The sequence below is a fragment of the Cibotium barometz genome, chromosome 17, assembly GCF_041138505.1.
Source record: "Cibotium barometz isolate CiBa-2024 chromosome 17, ASM4113850v1, whole genome shotgun sequence".
Taxonomy (NCBI): Eukaryota; Viridiplantae; Streptophyta; class Polypodiopsida; order Cyatheales; family Cibotiaceae; genus Cibotium; species Cibotium barometz.
In genome coordinates this window covers 43,575,597-43,601,705 of record NC_141062.1, presented here as the reverse complement: position 1 = coordinate 43,601,705, position 26,109 = coordinate 43,575,597, and the positions used below count along the sequence as shown (strand labels likewise).

The window sequence follows — 26,109 nt, the reverse complement described above, 5'->3', positions numbered from 1 at the left end:
AACTCTTTTCCTCAGTACCCAAGCAAAACAGAACCAAATTTTTATAAAAGAATCCCACCAAACCCATGGGCCAGTTGGGGTTAGGTTGGATTGGGGGATTCCTGCGATACAAATAGTTACGATTAAGTTACGTTAGTTAGAATAAGTCATAGGAAGGCCCTTGTTCTATGGGACGGAATCGGCGGCGGCGGCGGCTGTGCCTCGCTAAAGGAGGAAAAAAGCGGTGATTCTATGGACCAAGTGCAAGTCTCTTCCTTGATCTGACCATGTGACTTTTGGATTTGGTTGGATCAGTTTGGTTAGTTAAGACTTTGACTCAATAGATCAATTCTCCCGTTAGATGATTTTCCTGGTGGAATCGCCCATGCCTTCCGGGTGAGGGAAGTTTTTCTGGGTTCGATTTCGGAGGATCCACCGGGCTAGTCGCTTGTCTGGAAATCCGTGGGCGAGGCCTCGAGTGTGGATCCCTGCCCCGTGCGAGAGACTTACGTTGCTTCCATTGCCAGCGCCCTCGGAGGGGGCATCGCGGAGGGGGCGGGGGTCTCACAATTTGATACCCCTCTAAGAGGTGGTTTGCACATAGACAAGACACTTACACATTTGCACACTCTCTAGGAGAGGTGGTTCACACAGACACACACAAACATTACCTTGATCCCAACAACTACATCAATAATAGAGGTAGGGACTACTCTTGTAGCAAACAGATCTATATCTTGAGGAATGCTCATAGTCTCTTCCAACTTTAATTTGACTTCTTATTATGAGATATCCTCTAATTCTTGCTCCTTCTGTTTGGGTTTCTAACAAACTTGTTCTTTTTGCTTTCACTCCATTTGTAGGGTATCTTTCTCTAAGTTAATTGTTGCTCTATTTTGCTTGCTTATTGTTGCTCTATTTTGCTTATTGAGTAGGTCAGTCTTTTTGGTTCTTGTTTCTTACATTCTTACTTTGTCTTGAACTCATCAATTTGATCTTGAATCTCTATAAGGCTTTTGCTTGGCTATCACTTTTACCAGCTATTGTTATGGCCTTGTTGCAAGCTTTACTTTTATTCTTTTCTATTTGATCCCTTGTCCTTGCCTTTGTTTCTTTTATTAATCTCTTTGTTGCTTCTCTACCAGGGTTCTCCATGTCCTCTTTGGCTTTCCACCTTTTTTTTGTTGCTTTTTTCATGATTGAGTCTTTATTTCCTTGGTCGTTGAATATAGGCTCTTCCAACCCCAGTATTTCTTTATAGAGCTCTTCTAGCACCTTTCCCCTCTTTGTTGGTCCTTTTGTCATCCTTTTGTTATATGGGCTCTTCTAGCCCCTTCCCTATCTTTTCCATATATTTTTTACAATTTTCCTTTTTATAGAGCTCTTATGGCACCTTTCTCCTCTTTGTTGGTCCTTTTGCTAGTTTTTCTTTTGGGAGTTGTCTTGACCCCTTTCTTTCTAATCCTGGCCTTTCTACAAGCCTCAATTTATTGAGATATTTTGCCTTATTCTATGTAAACTACCTTGCCCCATACTTTATGGGCTTCTTATCTTGGCTTGCCCTCTTTCTAGAATCTTTAGGCCCTCTCTCTTTTTTGTTCCTTCTGTCTTTTTCCTAATCTAAGCACACCCACACTTGCATGGGTCCTCCCCCATGCACACTTGCGTGGATTCCCCCCAACCACTAGAGGCGACCACCCTTATCATTGAGCACAAGACGTAGCGCTCAGTGAGCATTGAACCCATAATGCTCAGTGAGACTTCAACACTCTAACCATTCAAGCTACATGCTTGCTACATGTTGGGGAGAACTCTTTCTCTAACTTGAACTACATTCAGGGATGATCAAAGCATAATAGCAAATTGATAATAATAGCATAAGGATTAGAACTTAAATGAATGATACGATGCACCACAATTATCACAATCATTGCAGATAGATCATTTACAAGAGAGCTTACAAGTACACGTTTATATAGCTTTCTTGTCGGACTCCTCTATTCACACATGCTTGCCCTTCAATGACTAGACTTTGGGTATCTTGAGTTCTACCCTCATTTGAGTTCTTTCTTGAAGTACTATAAAAATGTTAGAAGTTGTTGTGTTCATCTAGAGGGAGCAATTAGGTTCCGCATTTGAATGGTTGGAATGTATTAAGGTTATTTGGAGTAGAAAGTGAAAAGTTGTTGAGGTTGAGTGATCTCATGGATAATGTAATGAGGCATAAGAAAAGGTTGGGTGATCACCAATTCTACCCAATGTTATAACACATTTGATATAATATATCCCACCTCTCAAGGTGGCGTAAGTTTAGTATTCTTCCTCACAACACTATATACACCTCTCACTATGATGGCAATGCAATTTCAATATTGTTCCTCACAACACTACACACACACACACACATAGATAAGATACATACATACATACATACATATTACTAATATTCATAAAGTTAGAGCAAAACCAACAAATATATGTGTATGTTTATGTTATGTTACCACTTAATAGAGTTTTAATATAAGTACAATAATTAAATATTTTTTTAACGATAAGACAAAATATTGAATACATTATATATCTGCACAAATGCTATGTAAAATATTTAATATTAGTTTGATTAACATTTTAACATTTTTTATCATCCATTTTTATTTATTTTTTAAATATAAAAATTGGAGTACCTATGTATGTGTGTGTGTGTGTGTGTGTGTGTGAGAGAGAGAGAGAGAGAGAGAGAGGAGGAGAAAATTGGATTGTTTAAATCTATTTTTAAAGTAATATTTGTTTTATTTGTTGAGATGTTCTTTAAGCAGCCTTTGAAAAAACAGAATAAGCTTATTCTTGGATTAGTTATTTTGATTTTTTCTCCTAAGAGAAGGCGGCGGCTTGTGGTCAGGATCTACTTTTGCTTTATAAATCTATTAGGAGCGAGCAGCTTCACGATTGTTCTCTTGTCCAACTCGCAGCAGGTAAGTTTTTTTCCCCGTATCTGGGATTTTTCCTTAACGAATCAGACTTGTCTGCTGCTCGCAATGCAATCGAAGAAGACTAATCACACTGTAACCACTCTATAATCACACTTTAATCACGCTTATGGAGCATGAAAGGAGTGCTCATGCGCATGTAGATGAAATCCCATCATGAAAGCTTCTTAGACTTATCTCTGTTGTATATTGGCCTTCATGATTCAAGGGCATGCATGATCTGATAGTCATACTATATTTAAGGGTCGGCCCATGGTGAGCTCTCCTTAACATATCTCGAGGTCATACTAGCCTTTGTCCAGGAGAGCTACATTCATTGCATGAACCCCCATGGCAACCCATGCACATCCTCTCCTTACATGGCTTTGAGGAGCCCTAGATACACTGGCATGGGAATTACAATCATTCCATGATCCCCGGTAGTTGCCACCTCTATGGACTAATACCAAGAATTGTGTTGTTTTTGGTCCCCTGGATGTCAACAATCCCCCAAATGTCTCAAATCAAAACTTGCATGGATGGTCATCCTAGCCCCCTCTTAACCATGCAATCTTAGTTAACCTCTTGTGATGTTTACTGACTTGTCTTCAGCACAAGAGTCTTTGATAGAGTTCCTCTCTCTTTGTGCTATGGTGCATAAATTCCTCCATGCGGTTGTGCTATTGGCAATGCAAACATACTTACATCTTAGTGAATGAACTCCTACAAATCTTAACATCACTCATCAGGGATGCAAAGAAGTGGTTCTGAGGCTAACCCACATTCTGAACATGAGAGTGTATGTGTCTTGTGAAAGAGGTGCAGCTTGTGGTCGTTTTGTGATGACTATTGCTAGTATTTATAATTGATTAGGCATATTTAGAGGGTTAATATTGAAATAGAGACAAGTAGTTCCATTGATGCCAGGGTATTTCTTAAATAAATGCCGAAAGGGTACAAATGAGGGGATACATCCTGAATGACTCTTAAACAAAGAGTTATGTCCTTTAGAATGAATGATGCTGTCTCTCGGACGAGACACGTTTGCTTATCATAACCCTTGTGATAGGGTGTGTTCTTTCAATAGCGTCCTTCCACTTAATGACAATGATTAAGAGTTAATTAAGGTGATTAAAGAAGATTATTCACAATCGTGACATTCTCGGGGCTATAAAAGTTACTTTTGCTGATGGAAGAACTCTTGAAGATGTTTAGGTTATTGTTGAAGATATTTATCACTTTGCCATGTGCCGAATTTCAAGTATGGTGTAAAGAAAGACTAAGCTAAATATACCACCTTGGAAGGAGGGTCATAATTCTCAGCATGTTGAGTGTAGACCATGAGAAGAGCCGATGAGGTACCTGCTTTGTGAACCCATCATTTGGCTTGGAGGGTTGATAAGCATGGTGTCGATGGCTGGTCATGAATTCCTTGAAGTTCAACCACATTCTGTGCTTCATAAATTGAACTGAATGGTTCCAAAAACCGATGAGGGAATCATAACCACTGCTGTCCCAAAATCATGTCATAACAAGACAAAGGCCTCAAAATCCATCTTTCCTCAATGTTGCTAAATTGGAAGAGCCAATTGTGAAGCCTCAAAATCCATCTTTCCATTGGAAGAGCCAATTGTGACTAACCATTGAAAGTGGAGCCATCTACCAATTCAATCTCATAAATATGGGGGCTTGTAGAGGTACATATCTTCAAGTGTTGTATCAAGAGAACCCACATAATTATGTGAGCAACCATTGTCAATCAAGACAGAAATGGGGTATGGACCCCATAAGATTCAAAACTTGAGTAGACATGGGTGAAGAAACAAGCTATGCAGATTTGGCTTGGACCACCAAAGTAATGGCCGTGGCTTGAGCTTGGTTGTTGGAGGTCACCATGCGCTTGCCTTTAGAAGAATCTCAAGATTTGTCTTTTGAGCCAATTGTGACCAACCATTGAAACCATCTACCAATTCAATCTCATAAATATGGGGGCTTGTAGAGGTACATATCTTCAAGTGTTGTACCAAGAGAACCCACATAATTATGTGAGCAACCATTGTCAATCAAGACGGAAATGGGGTAAATAGAAACGGATCCCATAAGATTCAAAACCTGAGTAGACATGGGTGAAGAAACAAGCTATGGAGATTTGGCTTGGACCACCAAAGTAATGGCCGTGGCTTGAGCTTGGTTGTTTGAGGTCACCATGCGCTTGTCTTTAGAAGAATCTCAAGATTTGTCTTTTGAAGGAGAAGGTTCCATGTTGGAGTTTTGGCAATTATTGGCCCCCTTGGTGTAAGGGATTCTTGAGAATCCTTCCAAGATCTCCTAAAGAGAGGACTAGCTCAAGAATCCCTTGGTGTAAGGGATTCTTGAGAATCCTTCCAAGATCTCCTAAAGAGAGGACTAGCACAAGATTAACCCAGCTTAAGGTTTGCGTGGCCAGCTCATCACCCAACCGTAGATCCTTTACACACAGGATCTCCCTTGAGCATAGGGGCTAAGGCTTTGTCCAATGGTCCATCCAGACTCACACTAGTCAATCATGGCATCCCATACCACCGAGTCCCGACATGCCTTGAGGGGCCATCGCTAGACTGTCTACCTCAAGGATGGATAATCAACAGTGGATTGCATTCGTGGTCTAGGTACATATCATCTTGTTATATGACAATACAATATATCCTCTCTATAGGCTCATCCCACTTATGTAGTCACCTACGAGGTACAAATAGCTAAAACTTATGGGATTCTTCAATTAGTCCTAGTGCAATGAGGGCAAGGAGCACGATTGATGGGAGAGAGAGACTGATGTTGACAAACAAGATAATCAACACATTAACAGAGGATTAATTGAGGATTAAAGGGGAGTATACAAGAGCCGTGGAAAGCATATTTGTATTATGATATTTGGTCCTTTTTATAGGAGAGGCCCCTCTTTACAAGGTGTGTGCATATGCTGCCACCACTGTGACATAGCGGAAGTCTTGATGTGGTTAATCACAGCCCTTAAGCACCTTATAGGAACATTAACGCAAAACGCATGAGAGAAGAGAGAGAGATGGACATGTTTTCAGTATAATGTATTATGTACATAGAAAAAGGTTACATTTATACTTGGCCATCGGCCTTCCCAAAAGGGCTACTGACTATTTATGACCAATCTCCAAAAGGGAGAAAGATGAATTATGAGCTAACATGCATTGCCTTTATATATGATGTTGATATGCTGATCGCCTAGCTTCAACTGCTGTTGGCTAGATGATTTGCCTTTTGACATAAAATATGTAGCATAAAATGCTAACTCTTGCACCTAAATTACTCATAAATGCTGCCGACACTCACACAATGTTGTCGACTGATATTCTATTGCTGCTGACCTGATATATGTGCATGCCCTAAATGCACCTAAAACTGCTGCCTAATGAGGGGTATGAATCCTGCGTGGCGCTTCTATCGGAGGCATCTCACCTCCCATTGAGCAGGGGCATTCACACTGCCTTCTGGTGGGATGCCCTTGGGCAGGCTCAACATCTACTGTCGAAGGATCTACTACTTGAAAAATAAAAATTGTGCTTTTTTGTTGCGTCCTTTGGACTTGAGGTCCCTTGTAGACTATTTCCTTGAGTTTCGTACTTGCAGCTGCCTTTCTAGGCAAAGTATGTGGCAGGGTATTGCTTGTTTGGGGCTATTTTGGCAGCCCGATAGGTGCCCAAGACATGGACCCATAGTTGGGACAGAAGTTGGGCACAATATGAACATAATAAATGACATGTTTAACGACTTTTTGGGGTCATAAAAGGGCTGGCCAACGTGAATCTGACGAGAAGCATGAAACCCTATAAAAGGGTAGTTTATTGTTCATTTTAGGCATCTCATTCTTTCATACACAAGTGTTGATACCAGTGCCAAAAGCAGCCCTTAGCCCTAAACGCAAGCTAGAGGTGGTCTTTCAATTTAGCGTTAAAGCATTTGAAGCATTAATGCAAGTCTACCAGCCTGTGGATGCAAAAATGCAGCACATACATGCATAGAAGTGGGAAACGCCCGAAATGCCATATTTTGGTGCCAAAACGCTGAAACACAATGGGAAAACACTGAAACATGTTTCCGAAACTCCGAAACGTTTCAAAACTTGAAACGGCTAGGGGAAACATTTCCTAGGCATTTCCCCCACACCCAAAACATGTCCCCAAGCCGTTTCCCTAAAAATTTTCCTATATATAGACCCTATCTTGACAGTTTTGAGAAGACTAACTCCACCTTAGTCTTCTCTATACTATGAAGGCTTACTAAAGCTGATGATTAAAGTCCCATCTCTCTTGTTCATGATCTCTTTTTGCCCCTCTCTATTCTCACATGCTGATGTGGCATTTCCGTTTCCATTTCAATCCCCTAAAAAAAATCCGTTTCCGTTCCCGTTCCCGTTCCCGTTTCGATTTCCTTGTTTCCCATGAGTACGAAGAGGGCAAGTGCGATAGCAATGTTATGGCCATGTCCTTAGATGATATCTCCTTCCCAGCGTGAAGAACTTCCTGCTGAAGAGCCTGCAGCTTGTTAATATGCTCCCGCATCGTCGATGACTTTGCAGGGTTCATAACCCGCATCTGTACTTCCAAGGAAATCCTCTTCATGGGCGATACCCTGTTGTAAAGTGAGGCCAAATGCTGCCATATACCTCTGGCCAGCGTCATATGCTTTACATGATTGATTACTTGTGGTGTGCAATTGAGAAAGATAAACGAACGGACCCTGGCGTTGACACGATCCCACATGTGTGTCTGAGCCTCCCGGTCCTTTCGGGTCGACGGTAACTCCCCTTCCTCAACTTTCGGCCGTGGAACCCCAACAATGACGAAATATCAGCGAGGTCGTAGGACTCCAGAACAGATTCCATCATAACCTTCCATATGCCGTAGTTGCTCCCGTCCAACTGACGGTCCACCGGGAACGTGGGGAGTGTCGGGATCTTCACATGTCTCTTGGCCATCTCAAACAGATTTGCCATTGCAGGGATGTACTCTGAAAAGGGTGGGTGGGTGGGAACAAAGAAGAACTAAAACCTGCAAGTGGCTGTCTAGCAAATCAGCCCGCCTTCCTCCTGCTTCTCCTCTTCCCGAACAGTCCAAAACAGTCCATCAATCAGCCACAAAACAGTCCCCCTCTTGCTCACACAAATCCCAAGAACTATCTAGAGCCTAGGCTTTGATACCATGTCAGAATACGCAGCGGAGATGATGACCAGATGTGGGAACACGAGCAAAAAACGCATGCAGAAAAACAGCACAAGAGAGAGAGATGTAGGCGTGTAACTCTGCTCTGATATACACAAGAAGATCCCAATATGATACACTGAGTGGTATGGGGCTGGGGCCCTATTTATATGCCCCCAGATGGGCAGTCGGCGTGCTGAAAAGGCCCTCCACGACTGTAGCAACAGTCGGCCAGCAGCACATGAGGCCCATGACTGCATACATCCAGTCGGCCAGCAGTGAGACACTCCACGACTGATGTTTGAGCAGTCGGCCAGCTACTGGGTCCTCTAGCCGCCTCAGGGCTGCCTCCCAAGCCACAGAAAAATGGGAAAAATAAGGGAAAAAATACGGAGAGTGGGGAAAAATGATAAAACACCTCATAAGGGCGGGCACACCCACAACAAAGGCCCTGGTGTATAAATCTAGACAGGAGATGACTTCTAACAGATGGCAGCAGTTGGCAGGAACTCTCCAGTACTGATGTTGGTAGTTCTTGTGTTCGTTAGTCAGAGGAAATTGAACAGGTAACTTATGCATTGATGTCTCCTAGTATTCAGGACAAAGAACCTCTTGTAGATGAGGATGTTCTTTCCACGGGGACCTTTCGGAAAGCCAGGTAGGTGGCAGTTGATTACTTGCAGAAGGAGGTGCATACTCCAGGCTTTGTGGTTCCGGATTCAGAGGGGGTGGTTGACAGGTTTCAGAAGGCCTTGCATGGTCTTCAGCAGGTTTCCAGGACTAGGCTTTGCACCGTAACAGGTGTTGATCCTTGTGAGCAGTGTGATGCCTCTTTGACTCAGAAGCAGAATGGTTCATTGATCTGGTTGATGGACACCAGATTGGACGGGAGCTTCCTGATGAGGCAGTTGTGCTCATGGTTGCGGATGACTCTTTGGGAGGCAAGATTGCGTTTCCTGTGGTTTCTGTGGCATGCGAAGGATCATGGACTCTCGTGCACAGGAGGGGGATTGATTGATGGAGTCCGCCGACTCCACGGTCGGAGTGACTCAGTTTGGGGAGGAGATCCGTACACGAGGAGATCTACTTCAGGCCCAGGAGCAGTTTTATGGAGCAGTAAGAGGCAGTCATCTTTGCCTTGTCAACGACAGCGGCAGAGTACCGGGTTGCTTGTGATGTTGCTCATGAGGTGGTGAGGCTGCAGAGGTTACATTGCAGGATTGGGCTTCCACTTGAGGAACCCATGGTCATCTAGAGGCACTTTGTTCGTGAATAGATCGTTGCTGATGACATCTTGCTGGAGTTCTGTTCGACGGAGGATAGTACGGTGGACCTCTTCACGAAGTTGCTATCTCAGGATTTGCTCAGGCGGCACCCCAGCTCCCTGTGGTTGGTTTCACAGCTAGGAGCTGAGAGGGGGTGTTAAGAGTCATCTCCTGTATATATATACACCAGGGCCTCTGTTGTGGGTGTGCCCACCCTTATTAGGTGTTTTCTCATTTTTCCCCATTCTTCGTTTTTTTTCCCCCATTTTTCTCTATTTTTCTGTGGCTTGGGTGGATGCCCAGGGTTGGCAGGAGGGCCCATGAGCTGGCCGACTGATGGTACTGGTCCACGACTCCACATCTGTGCTGGCTGACTGCTGACGGCTGGCCGACTGGCTGTGTTGGCTGGTCGTGGAGGATCAGGGCCTGTCAGCTGCCCTTCTGCGGGCCGACTGCATCATTGGGGCCATATAAAATGGCCCCACAGCCCCTTGTCGGTTGTGTATCATTTCTGGGATTCTTTTGTGTATATAGGGCAGAGTTACATGCCTCTACCTCTCTATCTCTTGCGCTGTTATTTTTCTGCATTGCGTTTTGCTCGTGTTCCCAGATCTGGTCATCATCTCCGCTGCGTATTCTGACACAAATTGTCCAAGAGACAACCTAGACCTATGCCTGAGGATGAATTCTGGTTGCAATTTGAAGGAGAAAGGGAGGACTGAGGTGTCTTCTTTTAGATTCATTTTGCATAGATCGGTGGCATGAATCCTGGGTGTTTGCCTTACGACATGCTTTTGTTTGGAGGCTGTCTGATCTGTTTGTTTCCGAAATGGTCTGCCCACAGGGCAGACATGATCTACCTGCATCCATGTGTGAAAAGCACTTGACCTGGACAGCCCGTCCCTGATGCAGGCTGCCTGCCAGCATTGTACAGGACCAAATGCCTGCAAATCATCTGACTAGCACCATTTTAGAGAGGTGTCACAGTTTTCCAACGTTGACCATGCATGTGTATATATGTGGCTGCCCGAGCTTAACAGGCTGTAACGTCAGAAATGTCAAAAACAAGCTCATTTACCAATGAGCCTTGCTTGTTAGCCTGAAACGATGCAAGAGTTCAACGCCTCATGTAGCTCCTGGTTGATGGCTTTTGCTCTTAGAGTGTCCAGGGTCCAAGTATAATGTTCTGTAAATGGGCTTCAGCTTAATAATGTTTTATTCCAAGCATGGTCTACCTGTGTTGAATGAAAGTTTGTTGTTGCAGAGAAGCTATCCAGGGCTGTCATCTTGTGAAGTTCACCAAGAAGATTCTCCGGATGGGAGAACTGGCAGACTTGGGCGAGCTGTTGGTTGAGATATCCCCGGCAGAAGAGAAGAGGTCATGGATTGATGCTAGTTTGTGGGAAAGCCAGGGTAAATATGAAGGATATAGGCGTTTTGATGGGGCTGCAAACTTTGTTAGTGGTTCTGAAGATGTTATACTGGATGCCAATTTTCACGTGGACACTATGGGCCTCGTCTCTGTGGTTCTATCATCTGATTGTTTGGTTTGGCAAGATGTTGAAAAGAAGCTGGTAAAACTTTTCTTCTTTCACAGGCTTATTGCCTTTTAAAGTGGCTGTTTGAAGCATGCATTCAAGTTGAAGTCAACCTTCATTAAAAAAAAAAAATGCTACTGACTGCCCATTTTTCTAGAGCAAGCTGAAGGGGTTGGGAGGGAGGCTACTTCCGGCCGATGTGGTCTTCTGGAGGCCATTCCCGGTTAGAGTCTCAGTGGGTGGCTACAAGATGCTTAGCTACTTCTGGCCAATGAGGTGATAGCTCAAGTGGTGAAGGTGTTTGTCTAGGACCAGGAGGTCCTGGTTTCAAAACCCCACTAGGTGCTTCCTAATAGCATCGCCTACGGGCGGATAAAAAAGTGCCTACGGGCAGTGAAAAAACAGTAACTACGGGAGGATCTCTGGCCTAAGGCCAGTCGGAAAAAAGAAGAAAAAAAGATGCTCAGCTACAAGGTGACATGGGGGTTGTGTAGAATGTGACATATTGGTTTGTGTAGGAGGTGACATTGGAGTTGTGTAGAACCTGACACATTAGCTCGTGTGGAAACCTCAACTCCCAATGTGACATTTGTACAGTCACCATGGCCTCTCAATGGTGTGCTACCTGTGCGGGAGTCAAATCATTCCACAAAGAGAGAGAGAGAGAGAGAGAGAGAGAGAGAGAGAGAGAGAGAGAGAGAGTTGTATTAACGTCTACAAAAGGCCAAAATGACCTATGAGGCCAAAAGGTTACATCATGTCCATGAAATACATCATCATGGGTACTAACAATAAAACTCAAAGAAAGTAATAAGAGCTGAAATGTTAGATCTGATCCCAAAACAAAAAGTGTCCAGCTCTCATATCACCCTAAAATATCACGCATAGGACGTTGCAACATGGCACCCAATGTAGTAAAGCTGGGCCAGCGGAAGAAAGTCTTGTGGTGGTGGGAGATGATGGTTCTAATCCTCCTGTAGTGACCCGGGCATGGGCGGGGACCACGAGGTCGAGGGCGCCGGGCTCTGCAGAGAAATGAAATGAAATGTTATATTAACGTCTTCAAAAGGCCAAAGTGACCTATGAGACCAAAGTTACAAACATGTGACATCTGATACACTGTATGGAAAAGAAAAGAAAGAACTAAGTATCTAGCCCCACAATACATCAGTAGGGGGGGCATCCGGAAGCAGCAACTAGGGAGAGTGGGAAGCTAATGCTACTGGTCAAAATGGGGTACATGAGTACATGAATACATGAGTACATGAGTATGGGGGAGTACAAAAGTGACAGTGAGTACAACAGTATATGGCTGGAGTCGTAATCATCCTAGGAGCTCTAGCATGGGTCTCTGCCGGATGGCTTGGATATCTGCCATAGTGAGATGCCTGGTCGGGCGAGCCCGATGCCTCGCAATGATGCTCTGAATCCTCCGGTGTAGGCACCGTCTCCGATGTGAGGATCCGCGAACCCTCGGGCGTCTAGATCTGCCCAACTGGATAGCTCTCTCAACTAGAGTCCCACGGGGTGCTCGCTGCTGGGCTGTCGGCTGTCCCCTCCCGGGTAGTCCCTCTAAAGAAGTCAGTAATCTGTCTCTGTGTGGACTCCCTGCCAATCTGGCGTTTGCTCCTGATGATGGACTCTCTGAGCCTGCGGATCTCCAGGAGATATAAACCCAAGCATCGCTGATCACAATAGTCCATGACTCTAGCCAGTGGTCCAAATCCCTCTCTGAAAAGGCAATGGTAGCGCCCTCGAATCTCATAATATGCTATGTAGCGACAGATGTAGTGCTCCTCCGTCTCTGGCTCTATCCAACAAATCTGACAAATCTTATGCCTCTAAATCTGCCTGTCTCTATCTCTAACTGATGTGAGGAGGTGCGGATCTGCCCAATGGCACACCTTAATCCATGAGACAGATGGGTATCCATGTAGCTCGGTCTAAATATAAAGCCATCCTCAGTGGTGCGGAGAAGATGGTCTCTATAGAAAGCCATCTTCGTCCCCGACTCCTGTGAGGGCTCTAGCCATGTCCTCCTAGTGTCCAACTGAATGAGGTCATGTCTGATGACTCTACTAATCTCAGAATGTGTCAAGGTGAGAGAGGGTGCCTCCAGAGAGTACCGGAAGGGTGGAAGTCTGTCTAAGCTGAACCCGTGAAGCTTAAACCAGGATGCTATGTGCGCATACCAACATGAAGTGTCTCCCTCCATGGCTAGCTGATGAGAGGACTCTAAAGCAAGTCGTGCATACCGGTGCCGGGGAAGCTCCCAGGTGCTATGAATGAAGGACACTGATCTGGCAAGAGCCTCTACTACGATCGGTGGTGCTCCCATCTCGGCTCGGATAATCTCATGGGGTACCGAGGCCTTAGCCCGAATCATCCTGGAGATCATGGACACAAGTGGTCTCTCCATCGATCTCCATCCATCGTATGTGCGTCCTGATCGACTGTGACGATCTAGGCTAGGCCCCCAGATCTGTACTCCATATAGCATAGCCAATGTGACCAGCGTGTCAAAAAGCCACAGCTTAGTGCGTGGCTCCTGAAACTGTACCTGTGAGCACATCCTCTCTAGACCTCCTAGTGCTGCATATCCTCTAGTCAATTTGGCCTCTGCTACCCCCCTCATGGAAAATGTGGGCCCAGTGAACACCACTCCAAGATATGTGTATGAGTCAACATACTCCATTGTCTCCTGCCCATATGTGAAAATAGGCACTGATCTCCAGACCCACTGAGATGTAGTGTTAAACACCATAACCTTGGTCTTACCAAGGTTAACTGAGAGCCCACTGACCTGTGCATAAGCATGTAAAGTATCCAAGTGCCTCTGCATGCCCTCTGGTGAGTCTGCTATAAGCACAATATCATCAGCATATAAGAGCAGAGGTATCCAAGTGCCAGCCAACTGGGCTCCTCTGTCCCCTCGTGTCCCAATATAATCAGAGATCTCATCAATGTATAGTCCAAATAGAGTCGGAGAGAGCGGGCAGCCCTGTTTCACCCCTATAGTGGAGTGTACTGGCTGGGAGAGACCCTCTGAAGTCCGCACCTGCCCAACTACTGTCTCATAAAGTGCCATAATACCCCAAATGAGCTCACATGGAACCCCCAAGTCTTGTAGCCTGTGCATCAGTCTAGCTCTGGGCACTGTGTCAAAGGCCTTGCGGAAATCCACAAAGCCATAGTAGATCCTCCTCCCATGTGCTCTGCCCTCCTCAATGATAGCCCTGAGGGTAAAGATATGATCCAAAGTAGAGAATCTCCTCCTGAAACCGGCCTGTCCCTGAGCTCGGACCCCTTGTCTCTCTGCCCATCTGCTCAACTCATGCTCAAGAGTAGAGGCATATAGCTTGGCCAGCAAGTGACCAATCATAATGGTGCGGTAGTTAGTCGGCAGGTTCGGATCTCCAGACTTGAGTACCGGCACAATTGTGGAAGTACTCCAAGTCCCAGGAAACCCCTCACACATGGCTCTATTAAACATGAGAGCTAGCAAGTCTGCAATCATATCTCTAGCATGTATGAAATGCTCGGCTACAATGCCCTCATGATCCTGTGCCCTCCCTGCATGCAATCTATTGATGGTCCTCCTAACCATCTCTGCTGTGAAGAGGTAGAAGTGGGTGGACAAGGCTCTGGAGGGTTCGGTAGTGGTGGCTGCTCTGGTACTGTGTAGAGGGAGGCTGCATACTCGCCCCATGTATCTGGAGAGGTAATGGCCGGAGGCGGGGGGTGCACTCTAAGCAATCTCGAGGCCTCCCCAGAATCTTGACTTAAAAACAACTGATAGATGTCTCACTCCAGCCGAGCTAAGAATGCTCTCTTCTTCCGCCGAATGAGGGATCGGAAGATGATGCGTGACTGTCTATATGTAGTGACACCTATGGCCACCTCTCTCTGTAGCCGGGCTCTGAGCTCCCTACAGTCATCATCATACCAACCATTCTGGGGCATGCTCCCAGGACGTGGTCGTACTGTGGGCTGCGTGTGTGGGAAGGCCGTCGCTGCAGCTGTATGTAAAGCCTCTGTCAGGATCTGTGTGAGCTCTGTTAATGGCCTGTGTGGATCCTCTGCACTCAACAAGCTGTAGATCTCTGCGGTGTATACTCCATTAGTCTCTCTACAGAAGGTATATCTCGGGTGATAGGAGGATTGCCCAACCTGACGGGTACTGTAGTGGAAATCCACCGTAAAGGAGAGAAGTGCATGATCCACCGTAACTCCGATGGGCTTGGAGCCAATCGCAAAATCCTGGATACTCGGGATGAAGGTTGGCGAGGCTAAAACATAATCCACTGTGTTGGCCCCATGTCTGTGTGGAAAGCAAGTAAAGCCACTGGCAAGTGGATACCTCTCTAGGCCATTTCAAATGGCCAGCCCATGTGCAGTCCCCATCTCCAAGAGGTATCTCCCATACTCAGTACACTCCACCTCATCCTGTGATCTCCGAGTCAAACACATCTCCTCCACATCTATCTCTCTCAACATCTCCTCCGAAGTGTCAAAGAAGGAGGTCTGGTACTGAGCCGTTCGAGCATTAAAGTCCCCAAGTATGATAACATCTCCCTCCCTGGAAAACTCCCATATGTCCTCATCTAGAATCATATATGGAGATTGCCCCTTGGGTGCTACATAATGAGATGGGCTGGGTGGAAAGTAACATATAGCAATGTATAGGGGTCTACCCTCATCTGCCCTCACTCTGACCCACATGTACCTCGCACTCTCATCACGGCGCATAACATGGATGAGAGAGAGAGAGAGAGAGAGAGGAAAGAAAGATATATTAAGTGTCTACTAAAGATCCAATGGGCCTATGAGACCAGAGTGATACAATAATTTCCATGGCATATCTCATCATGGAATGGAAAATAGCATAGAACACATCAAAACTATCTCACTGGAGTGATACAAAACTGTCCATGGAAATCTCATCATACAAGGAACATGAAACATGAGAGGAGCATCGGTCCCCAATAGATGGTATGCCACTCTCCAAAATATCAAGCATGTGGCTAATGAGTGGCCGAGAGGTCTCCCTCAGCTATGTCATGTGAAAAGGTAGCTCAATGGCGATGGAGCATGTCCTAGATTTGGAGGTGATGAGGAGATCGTGGCTGACAACCCGGGGCTGAGGCGCTAGGCACGTTAGAATGCAGAGACCCAGTCCGCCAAGGTAACTCCTCTCGGGCAAGGTGGGTCTGCAACAGCCGGAGGTGGGTCCACGGGATCCATTGTATGGATGTCCTCCTCGTCCTAGGTCCAGAAGAAGCTGGTGATATTGGTTGGCGAGGGAGGGGCATCATAAACGTGGAGGAGCCGCCCAGGACCACCACAACAATGCGGAAGAGGAATGAAGTGGCCTAGCTTGGCTGAAGGGTCTCCCCACCCCCAAATCTCGGTATCCATGAAAAGTGGGGGATGAGGGAGACCACGGGGCAGAATGCCCCTTATAGAAGGGCCATGAAGATTGGAACCCACCATGTGGGATATTGGCTGCCACATGGTAGTGTAGGAGAGGACGGCGATGAAATCCAACGGCAATCCCCCCCAGAAGGAGACACCCGAATGACGTTGAGCAACAACGCCCAAATGATGTTGGGTGGGAGCAAAGCCGAGCAGGAGCCCAAGAGCCTAATAGGCTTTGATACCATATCAAAAATGCGGAAGAGCCGCCCACAACCACCACATCAGTGCGGAAGAGGACGGAAGTGGCCTAGCCTGGCCGAAGGGTCTCCCTACCCCGAAATCCTGGTATCCATTAAAAGTGGGGGATGAGGGAGACCACGTGGTGGAATGCCCCTTATAGAAGGGCAGTGATGATTGGAACCCACTGTGTGGGATATTGGCTGCCAGGTGCAGCGTAGGAGAGGAAGGTGAGAAATCCAACGCCAAAAAGGGATCGGGTTGGCTGTGGCCGAAGCTCTCTCACAAGAAAGTGTCCCCGTGTCTCCAGAGCTCAAGCAAGAAGAGCCCTAGGCAACATTGGTCTGGGAAGTCCATGATCCTAGAGAGTGGGCAACATCCCTCATTGGAATAGACGTTGAAATCGTCCTCAGATCTCATAGAATACTAGACAATGACATATGTAATGCTCCTTTGTCTCAACCTTTGTGTGGTCTAGTTGGTTGATCTGGCAGCCAAAGTATCTGGCAGTGCATCCTCTCTCAATCCAAGTAAACCCCACATCCAAACCCCAATTTGTAGAGAATCAGTGATCCAAAATCCCATTGACTTGTGCCAATTATTGGTGGCTCCCAAACAAAACATCTCCAAAGCTGTCTGGAAGGCACAAAGACATGCATGTGAGGCCTCCAAAAACATTGCGGTTTCATGTGCTAGCTCTGAGTCCAATAACTGTACGTAGAGGCAATCTGAGGGCCAAGACTTCTAAGGTAGCCCTAATGACCTGCTCATAGCCTTTGCTACTATGAGGTACAGGAGCTAGGGGGCATTCCTACCCATAGAAGCGGGCGGGAAATCCGAAAAAGCTCTTGGAGTGCTCGGTAGGCCAAAATTGTGTTATGATTTAGCCCACTCTACACTTTCCCAAAATGAGAAGATGTTATCAAATATACTCCTTCCTTGGAGGAACCCATGCTGTGTGTCATAAATAACCCTTTGAAGAACTGGCTATAACCTCATACTTAGTGCCTTAGCTAAGATTTTATATGCAGATCCAAGTAAAGTGATGGGCCTCCATTGCTAGATATTGGTCCTATCCCCCCCTTTTGGGATAAGGTGGATGAGACCCTCTGTGAGAAAGGGGGTCATGGTACCTGTATGACGCCACATCGCTTGTAAAGCAACGGTTTTCTTATCCCTAGTAAGGGAGCTAGGGGGCATTCCTGTTGCAGAAGTGAGAGGGAAATCCGAAAAAGCTCTTGCAGTGCCTAGTAGGCCAAAATTGAGCGATGGACCTCCCTATATAGGCATGAGACCCCTTTGATCTAGTCAATCATGGGGAAACCCCATACATGCTGTCATGTGCATCATAGATGCCATGGACATTCTCAGGGCTAGATCCAGAAGAGGCAGCCAGATAAAGAGTAGAACTAGGAGCACTGATGGCAGTGTGACAGGCGTGGAGAGCAAACTGAAGATCAGATGGCTGCAGGAATAGGTGTTGCTGGCTGCACACAAGGCTGTCGGCTGCATACTGGAGTGGTCGGCTGAGCCAGCAGATAAGGGCAGCAGAAGGCGCCAGAATCAGGACCAGTCGGCTGATTTAATAAGCATTTAATGCTTTTAGAACTGGCCGACCAGCAGTCGGCCAGCTCCCACCTTGTCCAAGAACCCTATAAAAGGCACTAAGTGCTCATAGCATTAATCATTCACTCCCACTAGGGGTGTGAGTCACTAGGGGTCCCATAGGGGACAGAATTTAGGGTTAACCACCTTTTTATGAAGGCAGCCAAGGGCTGCAAAGACATGTACCTTTTTGTACCATAGTATATACTGAATTTCCAGCACTTCTCACTCTCTCTCTCTCTCTACTCTCTCTCTACCTGCGTTTTTGCATCAGATGGTGCGTTTTGCATCAGAAGGTTTTCAAGAGTGTTTAGGGCTGAAAGAAGACTACCCAGAGCTTCCGCGCGTTACATTGGTATCAGAGCATCAGGCTCAGCCAAGCTAAACACTGATTCAGTCCCATATGATGGTGTACAGGTCCAAGGTACAGGAAAGTACACGGATTCGAAGCCCAAGGCGGGAACACAGATCGGGAAGAACTCCCAGGAGGTTTGTTGGTGGTGTTCCACAGTGCCAGATGGGGATGGCAGTTCCGTGAGCCAGATAGGTTCTAAGGGAACGGTCCCAAGGGAGGTTGATCCTCCAAGGGTGATGTGAGAGTGCCAGACTCAGTTCCAGGAACGAAGACCAAGACGGTGTTCAGAGTCAGGGCAGGAATGGATTGTGGACTAGAGGAAGACCAGATGCATAGATTTTCATCAGAGACAAAGTGGTTTGGAGAACAGAATGGATTTTCAGAGAAAAAGGTTTGCGAGGGATGGATGATGACAGAGGGACTTCGGAATAGGATGATGACAGTCATCCAAGAGCAGGTTGGATTCCCGTTATCAAGTTTAGCAGAGGGGGATGTCATGTGCATCATAGATGCCATGGACATTCTCAGGGCTAGATCCAGAAGAGGCAGCCAGATAAAGAGTAGAACTAGGAGCACTGATGGCAGTGTGACAGGCGTGGAGAGCAAACTGAAGACCAGATGGCTGCAGGAATAGGTGTTGCTGGCTGCACACAAGGCTGTCGGCTGCATACTGGAGTGGTCGGCGGAGCCAGCAGATAAGGGCAGCAGCAGGCGCCAGAATCAGGACCAGTCGGCTGATTTAATAAGCATTTAATGCTTTTAGAACTGGCCGACCAGCAGTCGGCCAGCTCCCACCTTGTCCAAGAACCCTATAAAAGGCACTAAGTGCTCATAGCATTAATCATTCACTCCCACTAGGGGTGTGAGTCACTAGGGGTCCCATAGGGGACAGAATTTAGGGTTAACCACCTTTTTATGAAGGCAGCCAAGGGCTGCAAAGACATGTACCTTTTTGTACCATAGTATATACTGAATTTCCAGCACTTCTCACTCTCTCTCTCTCTCTACTCTCTCTCTACCTGCGTTTTTGCATCAGATGGTGCGTTTTGCATCAGAAGGTTTTCAAGAGTGTTTAGGGCTGAAAGAAGACTACCCAGAGCTTCCGCGCGTTACACATGCCATCGTGCCTTCCAAGGAGTCTCAATCCACTCTATCATATGCTTTTTCAAGTCTAGTATGAGGATCGCGAAGGGGTTGTAAGAGCCACAGTATGTGTGTCCACTGTCGAGCATGAAGCCATGGTGCTATCTAGCAAAGTATGCATGACAAGGCCCTGTCTATGAGGGCGGCTGAATTGAACTCATTGCCGAGAAACTGAATGTCGGAGATCCAATCTTGTTGGATTGCCAATAAGCGCCACTTGCAAGAGATCTCAAATCTTGTCTCACATGGATTTGCTATAGACAAATCTGTAAATGAGGGTGGTGGCCTCCAAGGAGGCTACTGAAAAAGACAAGCTGGAGATCCACTTCTATAAATGGGCCTCCAAGGAGGCTACTGAAAAGACAACCTGGAGATCCACTTCTATAAAGGGGCCTCCAAGGAGGCTACTGAAAAGACAAGCTGGAGATCCACTTCTATAAAAGGGGTAGTTGAGGTCGGCCTCGGTCAGGAAAGATGAAGCGATTTCCATGGAGTCCTCCAAAGGGGAAGGACTAGGGGATGCCCAAAATGCCGAATGAAAAGAAAACACTAGCAAAACTAGTAGTAGTAGGAGAGGGCGTGTGACGAGAGTAACACCATAAGGGAGAGAGAGAAGGCCGAGGGAGAAATATGGAGTAGGGAGGTAGGCGGCAGAAAGTAAAAAGAAGGGGGGGTGGGGAGACAAACAGAACTAGGTAGGTGGCGAAAGCAGCAGGCAGGAAAAGGGGAGAAAAGAAGGGCAAGGACAGGGCAGCAGAAGGGGGGCGGCCTAAGCAGGGAGGTGGGATGGGTTGAGGGGATGAAACCGGCCTTCAATACCACTGATGGGTGGTAAACAATAACTTCACCACACACAAGGACTTTAAACAATTGAAACTTGAAGAGAGAGAGAGATGAAGCTAGAGCGCTCCTACACAAGACAGTGCATTGGCCCCAAAACCACTGGCGCCCCTTGCGGTATTTCTTTCTATTCCAAAAGTTGATCTGCCGTTACAACTTGAGCCCGAACCTCCACATCAAATAGCCAGAGTGCTCCGGCACACACACACACACACACCCAAGATCCAAGAGTGATAGCTTCTCTGGCCTTCACTCACATGATGTGTTATCGGTTATGATGCATAAGCGCCCCCCAAGCCTTGCTTACATAGGTTCAGGCAGCCCCCTTGCTTTAAACTTTTAAAAAGCACTTTTAGAAAGTAACTTGCTTTTAAAAAGCAACCGAAAAGCAACTTTATTGACTTCTTATGCAAAAATTCATCCTCCTAAAAATATCTCAAACCACTTTGAATTTGAAGATGCTGTAAGAGACAAAGTTGCTCCTCTCAACGCTCTTTGCGATGACGTGAACATAATTTTGACAATCTTGAAAATTAGGGTTAGTTGCTGAATTTGAAGATGTTGTAAGAGACAAAGTTGCTCCTCTCAACAAGCTCTTCCCATGACGCAAACATATCTTCATTCTGACAATCTTGAAAATTAGGGTTATGGTTTCCGCCGAGGCAAAACATGCAGTGTGGTGACATACCCCCCTCTTGAAAGAATGCAATCACCCTCGATTGCGCTCCATAGTGCAACTGGAACGTCCAAGTTCTGCCAACGTGAAATAGAACACCACAAAGAAAGATAAACACAAAAAACCAAGCATCCGCTCCATGCAATATACACGTCTCCAGGTGATGTTTCAACTGCTCCAAAAGATGGCCATCTTGCAGAACCCATAATTAGCAATATCATCACAGACAAATACATGCAAGATGCTCCACATGTATAAATATTTCCATACGCAAAGTGGTACAAATGTAAGCATCTCTCAATACTACTAGTTTTTTATCAGAGGCGAGTCCCCAAGAAACTACTGAGAGTCATGACGATACTACCGAGGAGCGTCTCTATCAAAAAATATTTGCTTCTCATTCCGGTCGGGTCCCAATCTTTTTCCAACCCTACCCAAGTCAAAAGATACCATAAACCATGTGACTAGTACACATATCACAGAATGTGTGAAAACATGCCATTTTATCCAGCCCAAAAGGGTATTTTTTGGTATTTAACTTGTCTTGGCTGCTGGCTGCCTGTTTACCCTGACCGACCAGCAGCCCTTCAGCATATAAAAGAAACTCAAACATTATTCACTTCAACAACAACACATATCACAACCTGGAGTCTTGCTGCAGCCGGTGCTCCTTCATCTTCTGGTTGCGTATCCTCTCGTGCTGCTGCTACAGGCCGTTTACATCAGCCTACATTCAGCGCTTACATCAGGGTTGACATCAGCGTTTACATCTGCCTATCATCAGTGTTTACATCAGGCTTTACATCAGCGTTTAAATCAGACTATCTTCAGCGCTTACATGAGGGTTTACATCAGCGTTCACATCTGCCCTCGTCTACTGCACTTCAGCGTTCCTCAGGAGCAGATCTGCAGTAGCTTCTCGCCTACAGTATATCAGCGTTTTATCTACAACATATGGGACAGCAGCCCTCTTTGCTACAGTAGAGTTTTCCAGCAACTCTACTTCATTCATCATCACTGGGATAGCAGCCCTTTCTGCTCCTTGACCTCGACGTCGGGACGGCAGCCCTCTCTGCTTATTTTTTCAAGACAACAGCCTACCATCTGCCTTGGATTGCGGTCTTCTAAGTTCTCCACCCTCTGTATCATCACAGGACAACAGCCCTCTCCGCTCCTTCAGAGTCTCACGCTGAGCTCTTGTACTAGATTTTATCATATATACACTCACTCATTGCATGCTGTGTTGATTTTCTATGATCTCTCATACATTTGGTCCTTTCGTCCTTTTGCCCTCACACAGAAGTTCTGCAAGCGGATGTACTGTCAGCCCTCAGTACGTCGGGTGAACCATAAAGAGATCACCAAGCGACGCCTAGATCTCATTTGAGTGCGTTTGTGACAAAGGAGTGGAGGAACTCCCCTCTTGGAGCATAAGGTAATGCTCCAAACCTATACTCTACTGTTGAACTCGTGTGAGCACTTTCCATGGTAGGCTCCAAAAGCATCAAGATAAAGTTGCAAACCATAGGTGAATCTGCTAAGTCACCCTCCTCCATCCACTTCGAATCCATAGGTGAATAGTTCTTGAACTTCACCAAATATCGACGTGAAACTTTACCTCGTACTTTTCTTTTAAAAAGACCGCCAAAAGCACTTCTCATCAAGCCATGAGAAAAAGCAACTTTTCCAACCAAGAAAGCACAAAAGCAGCTTTTGCAGACTTTTTGCTTTAAAAACCAAGCCAAAATCAGCCCATGCTTTACCACAATATTGGTCCACCCTTGGACGCCCTTGTCCATCGAGTCAAACGTCGGTCAACCCTTGGTCAAAACACGATCAAACATGGTCAACCCATGGACAAACTTGGTCAAACATGCCTGCCTTTGCTTGTTCTCATGCCCCAAGTTGTTCCAAATGTAACTTGGTTGAATACAACGCTAATCAATACACTTAAATACACTAAGATTTGATGGACACTTGCTCAAATACAAGAAGTAATTTCCTGAACTGACAAGAGACACAATGAGCCGGAACGGCCGACCCCTCCCTCAAATAAAGTATATTGATCTTGGGAGAATCAAGTACATAGTGTCTTGGGCATTTTTGACCAGATTTGCATACCAATGCATATGAATACAGTATTGAAAATAAGTGGTTGTCGATGTAGACTTGCAATCCACACTACTCTCTCAAGTGCCCATGTTCCCTACCATCTGCTCTCTATTGTTCCATCAACACATGGTAGCAACAATCTCCAAGAGAGCACGTAGGACATAGTGACATGGGATGGGGGGAACGGACCCTAGGGACGGGGAACGCCTGGGACGGGGGCGGGACGTCCGCGGGACGGGGACGGCAGCCAGACAGCGAAACGGGGACGCCGGGAACGCGTTCCGGGAACGTTCCGGGAACAGCGTTCCCTGTCCGTACGGGGACGGTCAAACTGACCGTTGGCGGCAGTTTTTGACCGTTGGCGGGGCTTCAACGGCTGTCTCTCCTAGCCGTTTGGTGATGCGCAACTCCTCCTCAAGGCTCAAGCTCTCCCACATGGCTCCCCATCTTCTATATAAGAGACCTCCATGCTCTCCTCAAGCCATCTCCTCTCCAAGCTCTCCCTCTCCAAGACCCAAGGCTCAAGGCTCAAGCTCTCCCTCTCCAAGCTCTCCTTCTCCAACATCCAAGCTCTCCCTCTCCAAGCTCACCCTCTTCAAGCTCTCCTTCTCCAACATCCAAGCTCTCCCTCTCCAAGCTCACCCTCTCCATTGTCCAAGCTCTCCTTCTCCAACATCTCCATCCCAATTCTCCATCTTGACTCTTTCTCAAGCTCTACCATCCATCTCAAGCTCTACTCTAGTCTCTATCACTATGGCATCCTCTTCTCAAACCCCTTCCTCTCCTCAACCCGGGTCCGCCGCCGCCTCCACCACTTCAACACCCGCTTCATCACGAAGGAGGAGGCCCGCCGTACATCGATGGAGTTGGTGGGATGAGGTAGAGTGCTCGCAATACGGTCAAGGGGGTGGTTCAAGACCATGGGTATGTAAGCTTTGCGGCTACAAGCGAACCGGCGGTGCCCACAAAGTGCGTGCTCACTTCTTGCATGAGCCCGGCAACGAAGTGCAATTTTGCAAGGAGGTTTCGGCCGAGAAGAAGAAGGAGCTCCTTGAAAAGCTTGTGGTTTATGAGGCGGCCGAGTTGGCAAAACGCAATCCTCAAGTGGCCGTCGACCCCACATCCTTTGTGAGGACATCAACGCCGCATGTACCTCGTTCATCAAGAGAGGCATCCGCTTCCCGGGGACGCCAAAGTACTCTTGATGAGAATTGGAACCCTCAATTGAAAGAGGAGGTGGACATGGCGGTGGCACGATTCTTCTTTCATGACCACATAGCATTTCGGGCGGCACGGTAAGTCCTTGGCACTATGCTCATGTACTATTCAAAATTCAAATATCATGCTCTAAACTTTAAAGACTAAAACTTAAAAGACTAAATGATGGTAAAAATCTGAATTTTGTTTGTGTTTTGCATATGGTGTTTTGGATAGATCTCCATACTTTCGGGCCATGTGCAAATTGATAGTGGAGTATGGACCCTCTTATGTTCCCCCCTCTTCGGAGACCATCCGCACCTCTCTCCTTGACAAGGAGAAGGCAAGTGTGGAGGTGGCGGCCAACCACATGAAAGAGCAATGGGCTGAAAATGGTGTTACCCTCGTCGTTGATGGGTGGAGTGACACTAGAAAGCGCTCCATCCATGGAGTTGTTGCCTACTCACGAGGGGAGACATACTTTGTCTACTCCCATGATGCTTCCGGGACGGGGAAGAGTGCCGAGATACTTGCTGCGGAGTGGGCAACAACACTAGAGACGGTGGGGGCGGAGAATGTCATTGCCATATGTGCGGATGGAGAACCGGCAAATAGGGCGGCGGGGACAATTCTCCAAGCAACTTATCCTCGCATCACCGTGTGCTTTTGCATGGCCCATTGCCTCAACAACCTTATCAAAGACATAGGGGCCTTGGATTGGGTTGCACCTGTCATTGAGGGTGCCAACAAAATAGTGACCTTTGTCCTCAACCATTACAGGGTGCAGCACGAGTTTTCCAAGAAGTCAAGCCTCTCTCTTCTTAAGTATTCCGAGACGAGGTTTGCATTCAACTTTCTCATGCTAGGCCGCTTGTGTACATGTAGCGGGGCATTGAGGGGACTCTTCCTCAGTGATGAGTTTGCACGCACTTCAGAGGCTTCCACGACGGTCGGCAAATTTTGCAGGGAAAGGGCGGATGATGCGGCATGGTGGGAGAAGGCCAAGGCGCTTGTGGAGATGGTGCAACCGATTATTGATCTCCTTAGGGTGGTGGATTCCACTCAACCATGCATTGGCAAAGTGTACGAGGCAATGGATCGCATGACAGAGAAGCTAAAAGCAATGTTCAAAGTCAAGCCTCACTATAAACAGGTCAAATCCCTATGTTTGAAAAGGTGGCAAGCCTACCACTCTCCCCTCCATGCTGCTGCCTACATTGTTGATCCTGAGTTTCAAGGCAAAGGGCAACACAAGGACAAAGAGGTGAGCAAAGGCCTTCGACAAACCTTGGATCGCCTTTACACTAGTGAGGAGGATCGCCGCACAATCAAGGACCAATTGCAGATTTATAGAGAGAAGCGGGGGGCTTTTGGTTTGGCAGATGCACAGGCGGACCGCTTCAAGGTAGGGTCTGCACTTTGGTGGGAGGATTATGGTGCGGAAACTCCAAAGTTGCAGGAATTTGCTGTGCGCGTACTCTCACAGGCTTGCAGTAGCAGTTGCCTAGAGCAACTCTGGTCAGTTTATAGCCACATTGCCTCTAAGAAGAGGAACCGCCTTGGTG

General features: G+C 46.6%; 1 protein-coding gene across 3 annotated transcripts in view; it reads left to right on the top strand.

The window, feature by feature from the left end:
- Positions 1 to 2,707: 2,707 nt before the first annotated feature.
- The window catches only part of LOC147630035 (ceramide kinase-like), a 43,458-nt gene continuing 20,056 nt past the window's right edge, over positions 2,708 to 26,109 (top strand). The window contains exons 1-2 of one of the 3 annotated variants that reach the window (XM_086811646.1): positions 2,708 to 2,951; positions 10,688 to 10,997. In XM_086811646.1, coding sequence (XP_086667772.1) covers positions 10,740 to 10,997 — 258 coding nt within the window. In that variant the 5' untranslated portion in view covers positions 2,708 to 2,951; positions 10,688 to 10,739. The remainder of the gene's footprint in view (positions 2,952 to 10,687; positions 10,998 to 26,109) is intronic. The other 2 variants (XR_015267779.1, XM_086811647.1) reach the window with 2 other exon arrangements.